Source organism: Emys orbicularis, chromosome 12 (genome assembly GCF_028017835.1).
Source record: "Emys orbicularis isolate rEmyOrb1 chromosome 12, rEmyOrb1.hap1, whole genome shotgun sequence".
NCBI lineage: Eukaryota > Metazoa > Chordata > Testudines > Emydidae > Emys > Emys orbicularis.
The window spans coordinates 55,531,794-55,545,808 of record NC_088694.1 but is presented as its reverse complement, the minus strand read 5'-3'; the positions used below and the strand labels follow the sequence as shown (position 1 = coordinate 55,545,808).

Below are 14,015 nucleotides of genomic sequence, written 5' to 3'. Positions count from 1 at the left end.
AATAATGTGATGCAGTTATGAAAAAGGCTAATACAGTTCTGGGGTGCATTAACAGAGTGTTGTATGGAAGAGCTGGAAAGTGATTCCTGCTGTACTCAGCACTGGTGATGCCTCCGCTGGAGTACTATGTCCAGTTCCGGGTGCTGCACTGTTAGAAAGCTGAGGACGAATTGGAGAGAGTCCAGAGAAGAGCAACAAAACTGATAAGATTTAGAAAACCCGACCTATGAGGAAAAACGAATAAACTGGGTCTGGTTCGTCTTAAGACAAGAAGACTTGGGGGCGGGAGGGGGGGGGGGGAAATGGACTTGATAACAGTCTTCAAATATGTGGGGCTGTTACAAAGAGGACGGTGATCATTGTTGTCCATGTCCACTGATGGTAGGACAAGAAGCAATGGGCTAAATCTGCAGGCAGGGAGATTGAGATTAGATAGTCGGGAAAACTCTCGAACTCTCAGGGTAGTTAAGGGCTGGACTAAGCTTCCCAGGGAAGTTGGGGAATCCCCATCAATGGAGGTTTATAGGACCAGGTGGACAGATACCAGTCAGGGATGATCTAGGTTGGTCCTGCCTCAGCACAGGGGGAGGGACTAGATGAATTCCAGCCCCACATTTCTGTGATCCTTTGAAGATACTTTAGGCAAACACAAGTTTTGGGCTCAATACATGGGCAGCTGGATGAAATGTAATGGCTTGTGATATAGCTATACAGGAGGCCAGACTAAAGGACTCTTGTAGACTTCTAAGAATAAAAATCAATTGGACAGTATTAATGGAACTTGTGCTCCTGAATCCCCTAGGTACTTTGGAGAAATCTCTCCCTACATCTTTAGATTGATAATTGAGAGGAGTCATTTCTTCATGGAGGCTGCCTAGGAGATTTGGACACTCGGGTCAATGGGAGTTGGGCACCTGACTCCCCTTTGAAAAGAACTGAATATTTCTGCACTCGCTTATACACTTGGCCACACGGGGGCAGCTTTCACAGGGTGAAGGGCACTACGGAAAGGAGTTCTAGACAGTGGCACACGGCTGAGATGGGAGAGAAGGGGCTGGTCCCTCATTGGCTGGGCACACGGGGGGTGGGGAGAAGAACGTGTCCGATCCCTCCAGCAGAGGAGACCCCAACACACGGGCCAGCCCCAGGGGAGAACCCAGCAGGGTCCCCGCGCCCTGGGCTGTCAGGGAGCGCAGGGATGGGGAGGCCGCGGGGGCTGTCGTGGGTGATCCAGCTAATGCACGTGTGGGGTAAGGGCTGGGGAGACAGACCCGCTGGTGACTACCAGGGAGCTGGGGCTGGATTTCATTGACTGTGTGGTGGGGAAGAAGGGAGTGAAATGGGGAGATCGGTCGGTCTCTCCCCCCACAGCCTGTCTCTCTTCCCACCCTGTCCCGCGGTTCCCGGGGGCAGGTGGCTCGGGGCAGTGTCTGACTCGGTTCCCCCTTGTCTCTGTTATTCCCAGTGGCCAGCGGGCAGCTCTCTGTGGAGCAGAGCCCGCAATGGCGGGGTGTCTCCGAGGGGCAGAATGGCACCGTGACCTGCACTTACTCCAGCGCTATCACCCGTTTACACTGGTACCGGCAGGCTCCCGGGGAGCGGCCCCTTTTCCTGCTGATGCTGTTCGGCAAGGGGAGCGAGACACAAGAACCGAATTTCACTGCGGATCACGATCCGGAGCAGAAGCGGAGCTCCCTGCACATCCGCGGCTGCCAGCTGGGGGACACCGCCCGCTACCTCTGCGCCGTGGAGACACCGTGACACAGGGCGCAGCGCAGCCTGTCCAATAACTCTGGGGGTGACCCGGGAGGGGCTGCGGGGCGCTGGGGGCGCGCGGGGCGGGGTGGGACAGAGCCCCATGGGGAGACGGGGACAGGCGTTTATAGCCCTGCTGGGGGAGGGGCGCTTCCCACAGGGGGCCTCCCCTCACACCTCTCTCCAGGACCGTCTCTCTCCATTAACGAGCGCCCTGCCCTATTTAAATAGTGCTCTGCCTGCTTCACCACCACAACTGGGGGTCGGGGGGGGGGGCAGCCCTTCTAATTAACCCCCATTACACCCAGCAGGGGTCACTAATGAGCCCTTATGTTGCCTGCTCATCAGTGAGCTGGTAGCCGAAGCTAGCTTGCTGCAAAGGGCCGCCCAATCCCTGCTGAAACTTTCTTATTATTGCTCAGTTGGGTCTGATGGTGCTAGGCGCTGTACAAAGAAGCGACTCCTGCAAGGTCACTTAGGAGGCCAGAGCCAAGATTGTCAGAGCATTTTATAGGAATTAGGTGCTTAACTCCCATAGGCACCTTGGAAAAAAATCCAACCCTAATCTCCCTGGGTTTCAGTTCCCCATCTGTATAATGGAGGTGGCTAATAATATTTTCTCTGTCTTTTCTATTTAGATTGTAAGTTTCTTAGAGCAGGGACTGTCTCTATATATCCGTGCATTGCCCAGCAAAATAAGGCTCTGATCTCAATTGTGTTTCTAGGTGCTACTATAATATCAAAAGTTAATAAATGGTACCAACAGCAGCTCTGAATCCAAAGGCCAGCAAGTAGAAATAAGGCAAACATTTTTAACAGTGTGGGTAGTTAACCATAGGAACAACCTGCCTGGGGGTGTGAGGGATTCTCCATCCCTTGAAGTTTTTACATCGGATTCGGATGGGACACCTGATAATTCATGGGATGGTGAGGGGGACTCAGCACTGACCTCAGTGCCCCAGCAGGCTGCTAGGGGGCGCTGTGCTGCAGGCAGCAGGGTGGGGGCTCTTTATGGGGCTCTCTTCCCTGAGAGCTAGTGCTGAGCCCAATGTGACACTAGGGGGCGCTGTTCTGCAGGGAGCAGGTTGAGGAGCTCAGGCGGGAGGGCCCCGTTTTAGCCAGGTCTGATTGCAATCTGCCGGTGGGGTGGTGCTGTCACTCAATCCGTGGTTAACTCCGCCAGGAGGTTTGGCTCTGCTGCCAGTCTCCAATCAATCAGGAAACACTAATTGCTTGTTTGCAGCAGAGCTGTCACAGACCCGTCGGGTGTCATGTCGAGGGCCACGCAGCAGCCTGAGAGCTAACAAGACTTGTGGTGCAGAAGAAGAGAGAAAGTGTGACACTGGGGCAGGAGGAAAATCTTTTCATTATGAAGGAAGAAAACCTACTGTGGGCTGTGACCGCTTTGGTATTACTTGGCAAATAGAGACTCTACAATTGGAATCTTCTTAACTCAGAGCCAGACTAGAAGTGAGGGTTGGGGAGTCTTGGTGAACTGGGCAGGGGTTTTCAAAGTGCGGGTTTGGGTACCTAGTTCTCTTAGGCGCCTTTGAAAAAATCTCAGCCTGAAGCTTTGAAAAACCTTGGATGAAGGGGGTGGATCACTGGATGATTCCCTGGTCTGTTCATTCCCTCTGGGGCACCTGGCACTGGCCACTGTGGGAAGACAGGATACTGGGCTAAATGAACCTTTGGTGTGACCCAGTATGCCTGTTCTTATGTAACGGAAAAATATCGCAATGCTGCCCAGTCCTTGGGCCATTCTTGCTACTGGTAAAAAGTTCCAATGGAAATCACTGGGAATGTGAGTAAAACTGATGGTGGGGTTGGAACAGTAATAACATAATAATAATAATAATAATTAATAATTAATAAATAATAAATATTTACCAATAATTAATCAGCTGCAACAGCCCATGATTCCCACCTAGGGGTGGGTGCTGTGCAAATCAAAAATAACTGTCAGTGCCTGATCCAAGATGACGATGAAGATTGTTGTCATCATCAGGATAATCAATGAGGGACGCTCTCCATAAATAAATTCAGGGGCAACATTCTATGACTAACCTCTCCTTCACCCCCTCTTTGTAACAGGCTCCAGCATGGAGATGCTGTAACGCAGACCCAGCCGGCAGCGTCAGGCGTGGAGGGTGTTATACCAATAAAAACTAGCAGGATCGTATTAAATGGGACAAGATAAAGATGCCACATTTATTATGATAACAAATATGCTCAAACCACTGAGCTATCACTCCCCCCCGAGATTCCTGGAGATGAAAACCTCTAACTGACTTCTGGGAATCAGCACCACAGTTGTGCTCAGAAATTCACCACAAAGGGGAGAGCTGGAAGGAGACACAGCAGAATGTGACCCAAGGACTGGAAGGACCTTTATTGGGAGAAGATTTCTGGTAGCCGAGGGTGTGACGTTATCCGATTACAATATAACCATATAAATCATTGTTGCAACCACTGTTATATATTTGCAGCAAATCTTGCACAAAGGTTGCCGAGTGAGGTGTCGATGAAAAGGTTATGATTTGCTGGTTAGGATTATGCTATCTGCATGCATGTATCATTTTTGTATGTGAAGTTATAAGTATTGGAATATCCACCCACTTTATGGGGATTGTCTGCTCCATTCTTTGCAGTTCACCCTAATGGAGTGACCACAGCTATCCCCCACTGGGACACTGGTCACAGCCAGATCTGCCATGTAAGATATCTGCAAAATGTTATAATTTGCCAGATATGATAATCTTGTTTGTATGTTTGTATCATCTTTGTATTATGAGTTATAGCTATGTATGTATGTCTGTATTTCAAACTTGTGCTGTGCTTCTGGGTGAAACCCCCAGACAGTTTGGCATCAGCACTGCCCAGCCTGCTTGATGTCCCATTAAGGACCATCAGCTACACAATTGACCCATTGAGAGAAGGCAGATACACCACGTGACTCAGCAAGGCACGCAGGGACCAGGGCCGGCTCCAGGGTTTTGGCTGCCCCAAGCAGCGATCGCGATCTGCGGCGGCAATTCGGCGGGAGGTCCTTTGCTCCCAGTGGGAGTGAGGGACCGTCCGCCGAATTGCCGCCGAATACCTGGACGTGCCGCCCCTCTCCGCAGCGGCCGCCCCAAGCACCTGCTTGCCAGGCTGGTGCCTGGAGCCAGCCCTGGCAGGGACATGCCTATGGAGAGAACTCTAAGGCTTCCAAGCCATGTGCTGGGCAGCTTGTATTTGAAACAAAGGAAGCACGGGCCGCCTGGCAAGAGACTATAAAAAGCAGCTGCACCTTCTCCATTTTGTCTTCAATCCTGCTTCTTCTCTCCGGAGGAACTTTGCTACAGACTGACGCTCTGAACAAAGGACTGAAGGACCCATCCAAGCTGTGGATGGACTCCAGAGACTGGACTTAAGCCAGCAATTTATTTAGGGCTACCATACGTCCGGATTTCCCCGGACATGTCCGGCTTTTCGTTCTTTAAATAGCCGTCCGGGGGGGATTTCTAAAAATGTCCGGGATTTCCCCCCAGTCGGCTATTTATAGACCGAAAAGCGGCGGCCAAGCGCCGCTCGGCAGCCAAAGCCCCTTCCCGGCTCCCCCCATCCCCCGCAGCCTTAGCACGCCACCTGGCCCCGCAGCTGTCCACCCCTCCCCCAGCTCACTTCCCCCTCCTCCCCTGCTCCCCCCCCTCCTCTGCTTCCCGCCAATCAGATGTTGGTGGGAAGTCTGAAAACAAGCAGGGGCAGGCGGGCAGCCGCAGGTAAGCTGGGGTGGGGGAGATGCGAGGAGGAGGGCTCCGGGGAGGTGCGGCGCGGCCCAGTTTGGCCCTGGCCGAGTGGCTCCCTCCGGCCCCGGCCAAGCGGCTCTGGCCCCAGCGGCTCCGGCCCGGCTCGGCTCGGGCCCCGGGGCACCAGCCCCAGTTCTGGCCGAGCGCGCCGGCCTGGCCCTGGCCGAGCGGCGCCGGCTGGGCAGTCCCAGCGGCTCCGGCCCTGGCCCCAGCGGCTTCGGCTCGGGCCCCGGGGCGCCGGCCCTGGTTCCAGCCGAGCGCGCCGGCCCCGGCCCCAGCGGCTCAGGCCCGGCTCGGGCCCCAGGGCAGCAGCCTCGGTTCCGGCCGAGCACGCCAGCCTGGCCCCAGCCGAGCACCTCCGGCCCGGCCCCAAGCCCCGCGACCCTGGCTGGAGCTCCGCCCGGAGCGCAGCCCGATTCCTGGGCTCTTGCTAAAGCCGGTCCTGGTCAGGGGACAGGGAGTGGGGGTTAGATGGGTTGGGAGTTTGGGGGGGCTGTCAGGGGGGCAGGGGTGTGGAGAGGGGTTGGGACAGTCAGGGACAGGGAGCGGGGGGGTTAGATGGGTTGGGGGTTCTGGGGGGGCTGTCAGGGGGACAGGGGTGTGGAGAGGGGTCGAGGCAGGCAGGGAGCAGAGGGGGTTGGATGGGTTGGGAGTTCTGGGGGTCCTGTCAGGGGGCAGGGAGCAGTTGGATAGGGCATGGGAGTCCCGGAGGTCTGTCTGGGGGCGAGGGTGTGAATATGGGGTGGGGGTGTGGATAAGGGTTGGGGCAGTCAGGGGACAGGTAGGGTCCTAGGGGGGCAGTTAGTGTGGGGAGTTCTCAGGAGGGTGCAGTCAGGGGACAAGAAGCAGGGAGGCTTAGATAGGGGGTGGGGTCCTAGGGGGCAATTAGTGGCAGGGGTCCCAGGAGGGGGCAGTCAGGGGACAAGGAGCGGGCGGGGGGGGGTTGGGGGTTCTGAGGGGGGCAGTCAGGGGGTGGGAAGTGGGAGGGAGTGGATGGGGGCAGGGGCGGGGCTAGAGTGGGGCTCCACCCCCCCAGTGTCCTCTTTTTTGATTGTGGAAATATGGTAACCCTAGTTTATTCCATCATTCCTACAAACCTGAACCAAGAACTTTGCCATTACTGGATGTAATTGATTTCTTTAACCATTTTAACTCTCCCCTTTCTTTCTTTCTTTCTTTCTTTCTTTCTTTCTTTCTTTCTTTCTTTCTTTCTTTCTTTCTTTCTTTCTATAAATAAACCTTTAGATTTTAGATTTTTTTTAAATGATACTAAATGATTGGCATCAGAGTGATTTTTGGGTAAGATCTAAGTTATCTATTGACCTCAGTGTGTGTGGCTGGTCCCTTGGGATCAAAAGAACCTATGATTTGATGAGACTGGTTGTAAAGAACTACTCATCTCTGAATCCAGTGTTTTTGGTGGTGATATCAGAACTGGAATGCCTGAGGAAAAGGCCTTTATGTTTTATTGTTAGCCAGTGCAGTGAAAGAGGAGTTTACTTTTGTGGCTGGTTTGGTATCTCTTATAAAAGAATAACCACCAGTTTTGGTTATTCTCCAAATGTAAACAGATGGACATCATACCAAATGGACTGAAGGTATCTGTTAGTCTTTAAGGTGCCACCAGACTCCTTGTTAGTTTTGGGTTGTGTTTGCCCTATTTCCAGGGCCGGCTCCAGGCACCAGCCGACCAAGCACGTGCTTGGGGCGGCACCTTGGAAGGGGCGGCCAATCTTGGGATGGCGGGGGGCGCTTGGGGTTTTTTGTTTTTGTTTTGTTTTTTGGTTCGGTGGGGCAGGAGGTTTTTTGTTTGTTTTTGTTTCAGCGGCACGGCACTGGGGGGGGCTGGCGCGGTGCTCGGGGAGGCGGGGGCTTCGGTGGCGCGGCGCTGGGGGAGGGGGCGGGGGTTGGCGTGGTGCGGTGCTCGGGGGTGGAGGTGGGGGTTTGGGCGGCGCGGCGCGGCCCGGTGCTCGGTGGGGGAGCCAGGGGTTTCGGCGGCCCGGCGCGGCACTCGTGGGGGGGGGGGGGGGGATGGGGTTTTCGGCGGCCCGGCGCGGCGTTCGGGGGGGGGGAGATGGGGGTTTCGGCGGCCCGGCGCTCGGGGGGGAGAGATGGGGGTTTTGGCGGCACGGCGCGGCGCTCGGGGGGGGCGGGGGTTTTGGCGGCGCGGTGCTCAGGGGGGGCGGGGGTTTTGGCAGCGTGGCGCTGGGGGGGGCAGGGGTTTCGGCGGCTTGGGGGGGTGTTACGGCGGGGTGGGGCTCTTTTTTTTTTGCCTGGGGCGGCAAAAAAGTTAGAGCCGGCCCTGCCTATTTCTCAGCAGTTTGTCCTGAATTTGGCATCCTCAGTTGTGACCCACAAAGGCATGGTTACATAGGGTCTTTAATCTAGCAGAGCAAGTCAGAATGAGATCCAGTGTCGGGAAACTGAACAAACTCAGGCTAGAAATAAGGCAGAAAATTTCCAGAGTGAATGTTTCAGTTACCCATTGCATCAACTTATCTAATGAGGTGGTGGGTTCTTCATCACTTGGATGGTTCAAACCCAGACTGGATTTCTCTTTCTAAAAGACATACTATAGCTCAGGCGTAGGGCGCACTGGCTGAAATTCTCGGGGCCTGTGTGATACAGGAGAGCAGATCACATGATCATAATGGTCCTTTCTGGCCTTACAAATCCATGAACCTGCTGAATAAATCCCTGGTTGTGAAGGCTGGAATTGTCACAGGCTCCTCACGGTGTTAGACACCCACATTCTATTGACACTAAGGGGGATTTAAGTGCCTAAATCCCAATGGATCCTTTGAAAATCACAGATGAAATTGTGCAGTTGATCAGCAAAAAGGCCTGTGCACCACTTAAATCTTAGTTCAACCCTCAGTGCATAATTTAATTTGTGCTGGCCCCTCTGAACAGGGGCAAACATCACTGTATCAAAAGAGGTGTTTAGGCAGAACTGAAAAAAGTACCTCCCAGAGTTATACTGATACTGGAATTTTCAAAGGATGATCAAATCCCATTGAAATTAAAAGGGATTTGGGCACCTAACTCTCTTAGTCTGCTTTGGAAATCCCATCCTGAATGGCCAAACACCATTAATTTTAGGTATTAATTAACCTGCCTACCCTTAGGCAGTCTTCACTGTTACAGCCTGCATTTTCAAGTCACAAGCAATTATAAGATGGATTGAAAGTAGAAGGGTACCCATAACCCAAAAACAAAAGTGAAATAATAGAACTGTTTCAAGACCCAGTGTGTTTATTTGTACAGAAAATTTAATAAAAGTGTGACCTGTCCTTGTGTGGAAGGAAATAGCAGGTTTGTGTTCAAGTGCTGCCACCTAATGGCCGTTTCATTCAGTGTTCACATCTACAGAAAGATGCTATTCAATTGTCCTGAAGTTTTCCACCACTGTTCTACTAGACTGATGTCAAACATCAGCATAAATCCTCATGTCATCCGGGACATTTGACCTGTAAATTAGACACATAATCTAGTATACTCTGGACACAACCCACCCATTCCCCACTCACCCACACGAAATTCACTCATACAATCAAACTTACACACATAAAATTTACTCCCACGTACTCACACAGTCATTCACAAACACCCACATCCCAGCCTCCACATATTTCACCATCCCGGCCTGAAGACATTCTATCTCTGCTGGGCTGCTGGAATAGTCCCTGTGGATCTGCTCTAAGCGAGGTGTCTGTGCTGGGGTTGCAGAGCTGTGAGAAGGCAGTTTGGTTAGGTGCTTAGCAAGCAGAGGCAGAGATGAGACAGGCAGCCAGTGTATCTCAGTGCCTTGAATGTCTCAGGCGTCAAAAAATTTACACCACTCAACAGAGAGCCATGAGGCTGAAACTCCCCTTGGGTCTTTCTTCACTTCTAATGTAAGTTTCTGCTCAGAATACTCCGGCCTCTTCCAACCCAGCTGCTTCGCTTGTGGGTCATTGAACCAGAAATGGCTGAAGCAGCATTTGATTCGGGGTTTAGGATGATTAAGAGTTACTGCACACATAAAGAGAGAGGGGGCTGCCAACTGGATGTGTCACTGTTCTATTTCAGTATTTGTAGTGATTTGGAGCATTCGTTAGCATTGCTTACCTCCTTTTTTCAAGACTTCAGAAGAGCATCAAGATAGATAGATAGATAGATATGGAAACTGCATTTTACAACAGATTAATGTATGGCTAGATGATGAAGAGGGACGGACAGATAGATATGGAGAGATAGGAGAATTAAGAAATTAGAGTCAACAGAAGAAAGAAAGGTAAATAGATACAAAGATAGACAGGGAGAGAGACATAAGAACATAAGAACGGTCATACTGGGTCAGACCAAAGGTCCATCTAGCCCAGTATCCTGTCTACCGACAGTGGCCAATGCCAGGTGCTTCAGAGGGAATGAACAGAACAGGCAATCACCAAGTGATCCATCCCCTGTTGCCCATTCCCAGCTTCTGGCAGACAGACAGACATGAGGTTAAACAGGTGCTGTAACACTCTGATATACGTCGTTCTAATGCTGTCATTTTATTTCCCTGCAGTCTCCTGCTGTGAGGCCCAGTTGGTTCCGAGACCCGAGTCACTGGTTGTTCAGGAAGGAGACATCTCCACCGTGACCTGTGCTTACACCGGTGCTTACCAAACCTACCAGTGGTACCAGCAGCTCCCCCCGGAGAGGGCTGGGCCCTCAGTGACTGTCAATGCTAGGGAGAAAGTCACTGATGGGCAGTTCATGGGCGAGCACCTGGAGGATTTGAAAAGCAGCTCTCGGCCCAGCTCGGAGTCCCAGCTGGGGGACTCAGACCCCTGCTTCTGTGGGGTGGAGGTACAGCGACCCAAGCTGGGCTCCGTGTAAAAAACCCCCATCCTCTGCAAAGCAGCTTGGTGGGGGAGATACAGGCACAGAGGTCCCCAAGCTGGTGTGAATGCATCATAGCTCAGCTGGAGTCAATGGGACAGATCCCCAGCTGGTGTATATAGACACAGAGAAAGTCCCTGCCCCCAAGATCTCACAAGCCATATGGGCAGGAGAGAGACAGGCAGAAAGTGAAAAGAGAGTCACAGGGAGGGGGAGGGGGTTTCCCAAGGTCACACAGCCGGGGATAGAACCTAGCAGCCCTGAACCCCACTCCAGCCAGCTATCCACCAGACCACACTGCTTATCAAATACACTGACTTTATTGCCATCACTGTGGGTTTACACCGACGTAACCAGCTGTAGGGCCGAGAGTCCCTAGTGCTGTTCTTTGCTACTTAACACTCCTTAAAACATATGGCCACAAAAATGAAAAATAACAGGTTAATCCTGGAGGAATTTTACAGGGAAAAGTCCCTTCTCTGGACCACATGGCATCATCCAGCGTTTGCAGCAATGGAAAAATCCACCGGCAGCAAAGGGGAAAACGTTCCCAGCTTTTGGAACGAGCAGGTCACTTGGGAAAGAGATGATGGGTAAGTTTTCTGCTGGCCCTGGGTCTCTCTGCAGTTCAGGCTGTTGTCCTCCAGAGGACGCTGCAGCACAGGCAGCATTGCTCTCTATAGACAGGGCGCACCGGTTTATTCCCATGGTCTAGTTCTCCTGCCAGCCCCCTCATTCGTGGTGAGGCCTGTGGGGGGCTCAGCCAGGGGCGCTGGAACAATGTGCACAGTGGGGTGCTGGGAACCATTGAACCAAACTGTAAACCTGGATATGATGGAAACCACGTCAAGCCAGGGGGTGCGGCAGCCCCCCCTCTCCCCAGCACCCTGAGTTCCAGCACCTGTGGGCTCAGCTGCAGGGCAGGTATTGAGGGGAGGGGAGAGGAGGTTCATACTTGGCCGCAGGAGTCACTCACACCTCCAGCTGTGGCATCACTGCCTGATTTCTAATCTTCACCATTCAGACAGCGGCTCTCTCTCCTCCCTCAGCCCAGGGCTGCACGGGGAGGACAAGAGCTGCTGCCTGCGTGACCTTCCAGGCTGGCTGGAGAGAAAAGCGGCAGTGCCCTGCAGAAGAGCCGAGACGCTGAGGCGATGGCCACAGTCCGGGACTCAGCCATTGTGCTGATTTTGCTTTTCAGTGAGTAAGATTCCAAATCCCATTCCTGAAAGATTCTCCACGTGCCTCCCCCTTCATTACTGGCGCTGAGAGATTAAACAGACCTTCCTCCTCCTCCTTCCTCCTCTGCAAGAAGGGATGCTCTCAGGCAGGGATTTAGGTGCTCAAATCCCACTGGAATTGAATTTCAATGGAATCTGGGAGTCTAAATAAAGAGGAGGGTGATCTGTTCTCTATGGCCACAGAGGGCGGGAGAAGAAGTAAGTGGCTTAGTTTGCAGGAAGGGAAAGTGAGATTAGATGTTAGGAAAAACTTTCTAACTATAAGGAGAGTTAAGCTCTGGACACGTTAAGTAGGGAGGATGTGGAACCCCCATCGTTGGAGGGTTTGAAGATCAGATTAGACAAACACCCATCAGGGATGGTCTCATGGCCTCAGCCCGGGAGGCGGGGGGGGGGGGGGGGGCTCTACACGACCTCTTGAGGTCAGCCCGACATTTCCATGATTCCATTAAATCCCTTCAGCGCCTTTAAAAATCCCAGAACCAAGAACTCCCCTCAGTGACAGGATCCTCTGACTAACCTCTCTTTCCCCCTCTCCTTGTGCCAGGCTCCAGCATGGAAGATGCTGTAACTCAGACCCAGCCTTCAGTGTCAGGGGTGGAGCATGAGTCTGTAACCCTGGACTGCACTTATGAAACTGTGGCTAGCAGTTATATTTTTTATTGGTACAAACAGCCCCCTGGGGAAAGCCTTATTTTCCTTTCTTGGCAACATTCTGGAGGAGAAAAGAGGAATGAGGCAGGGGAGAGATTTTTTTTCAGTTTGGAGAAATCCAAAAGCTCCATCAGTTTGAGGATCACAGCTCTGGAGTTGGGGGAACGCGGCCATATACTTCTGCGCTTTCAGTAGAGATACACACAGTGTTGAAATTCATAGGGAGCCCTGAACAAAAACCTGACACCTCTCCGCTACTGTAAGAAACTGTCTCCTGCAGGTGAAGTTAGGAGGCGAGCACATGCAGGCAAGGGATGGGGGTGGGGTAGAGGGCTATGAAGTGGGGTGAGACCTGCCACAGCTGGCTTCCTGGAGATGAAAACCTCTTCCTGATTTCTGGGGAAAGGCGGCACCACAATGGTACTCAGAAATTCGCCGCAAAGAGGAGATGGAATGAGACAAAGGCAGAATAAGATCCCATGGCTGGAAGCCGGAGTGAGACAAATTTAGACTAGAAAGAAAGTGCACATTTTTAACAGTGAGGGTAATTAAACACTGAAACAACTGACCCAGGGAGATGGTGGATTCTCCATCATTTGAAATCTTTAAATCATGACTGGGTGTCTCTCCTCTATGTCAACCACAAGCTATGGGCTGGGTGCAGGAATCCCTGAGGATCATTATCTGGCCTGTGTTCATGCAGGAGGTCAGACTAGATCAGTGGCTCTCAAACTTTTTGACTGGTGACCCCTTTCACATAGCAAGTCTCTGAGTGCGACCCTCCCTTATAAATTAAAAACACTTTTTAATATATTTAACACCATTATAAATGCTGGAGGCAAAGCGGGGTTTGGGGTGGAGGTTGACAGCTCGCGACCCCCCATGTAATAACCTCGCGACCCCATGAGGGGTCCCGACCCCCAGTTTGAGAACCCCTGGACTAGATGATCACAAAGGTCTCTTCTCACTTTAGGATCTATCCATCAATCAATCTATTAATATCTCACTGGGGGCTGGCGAAGTCTGGGATGGGTTCCTTGTGGAGTTAGGGACCCCAAGTCTATTCAAAACCAATGAGTGCTGAGCATCTAAGTCCCCTAGGCTCCTTCGGAAATCCCAGCTGAAATTCCATCCTGGGTTGACACTTAACACAAGGGACACTTAACCCTCACTTCTGCCTTCAATTTATGGACTTAATTGGGACCTGGGGCTGGCACTGGCCCCTCTGCATAGGGACAAACATCGCCGTATGGGCAGAAGAGCTCAGTCATTCCTGGAAAGAGAGCTCTCCGATTTATACTGAGGCTGGCATTCTCAAAAAGGCCTAGAGGATTTAGAGGATCAACTTCCATTGAAATTCAATAGGATTTGAGCATCTAATTCCCTTAGGCTGGTTTCAAACTCTCAGCCTGTGTTTTCAAGTCACAAGGAACTATAAACTGTATTGAAAGTAGACGGTTCCCCTTTACCTAAAACCGAGAGCGAACTAGCAGAGCTGCCTCAGGCCCTGCTGGGTTGATCTGAAAAGAAAATGTAATAAAAATGTGGCAAACCCTGGGCTGAAAACAAACAACAGGCTTGTGATCATGTGCTGCCATCTGGTGGCCATGGCGTTTCACTTTGACAGCTGCAGGAATTAATGAAAAATTGCGCATGAGTTTTCCACCACTATTTTACTCTACTATTATCAAATATAAAGGCACAT

General features: G+C 52.0%; 1 gene segment (V, D, J or C); it reads left to right on the top strand.

The window, feature by feature from the left end:
* Positions 1 to 1,198: 1,198 nt before the first annotated feature.
* LOC135886449 (T cell receptor alpha variable 27-like) lies at positions 1,199 to 1,761 on the top strand. The segment is given in 2 exon segments: positions 1,199 to 1,250; positions 1,466 to 1,761. Coding segments are annotated over 2 exon segments (348 nt in total).
* The last annotated feature ends 12,254 nt before the right edge of the window (positions 1,762 to 14,015 follow it).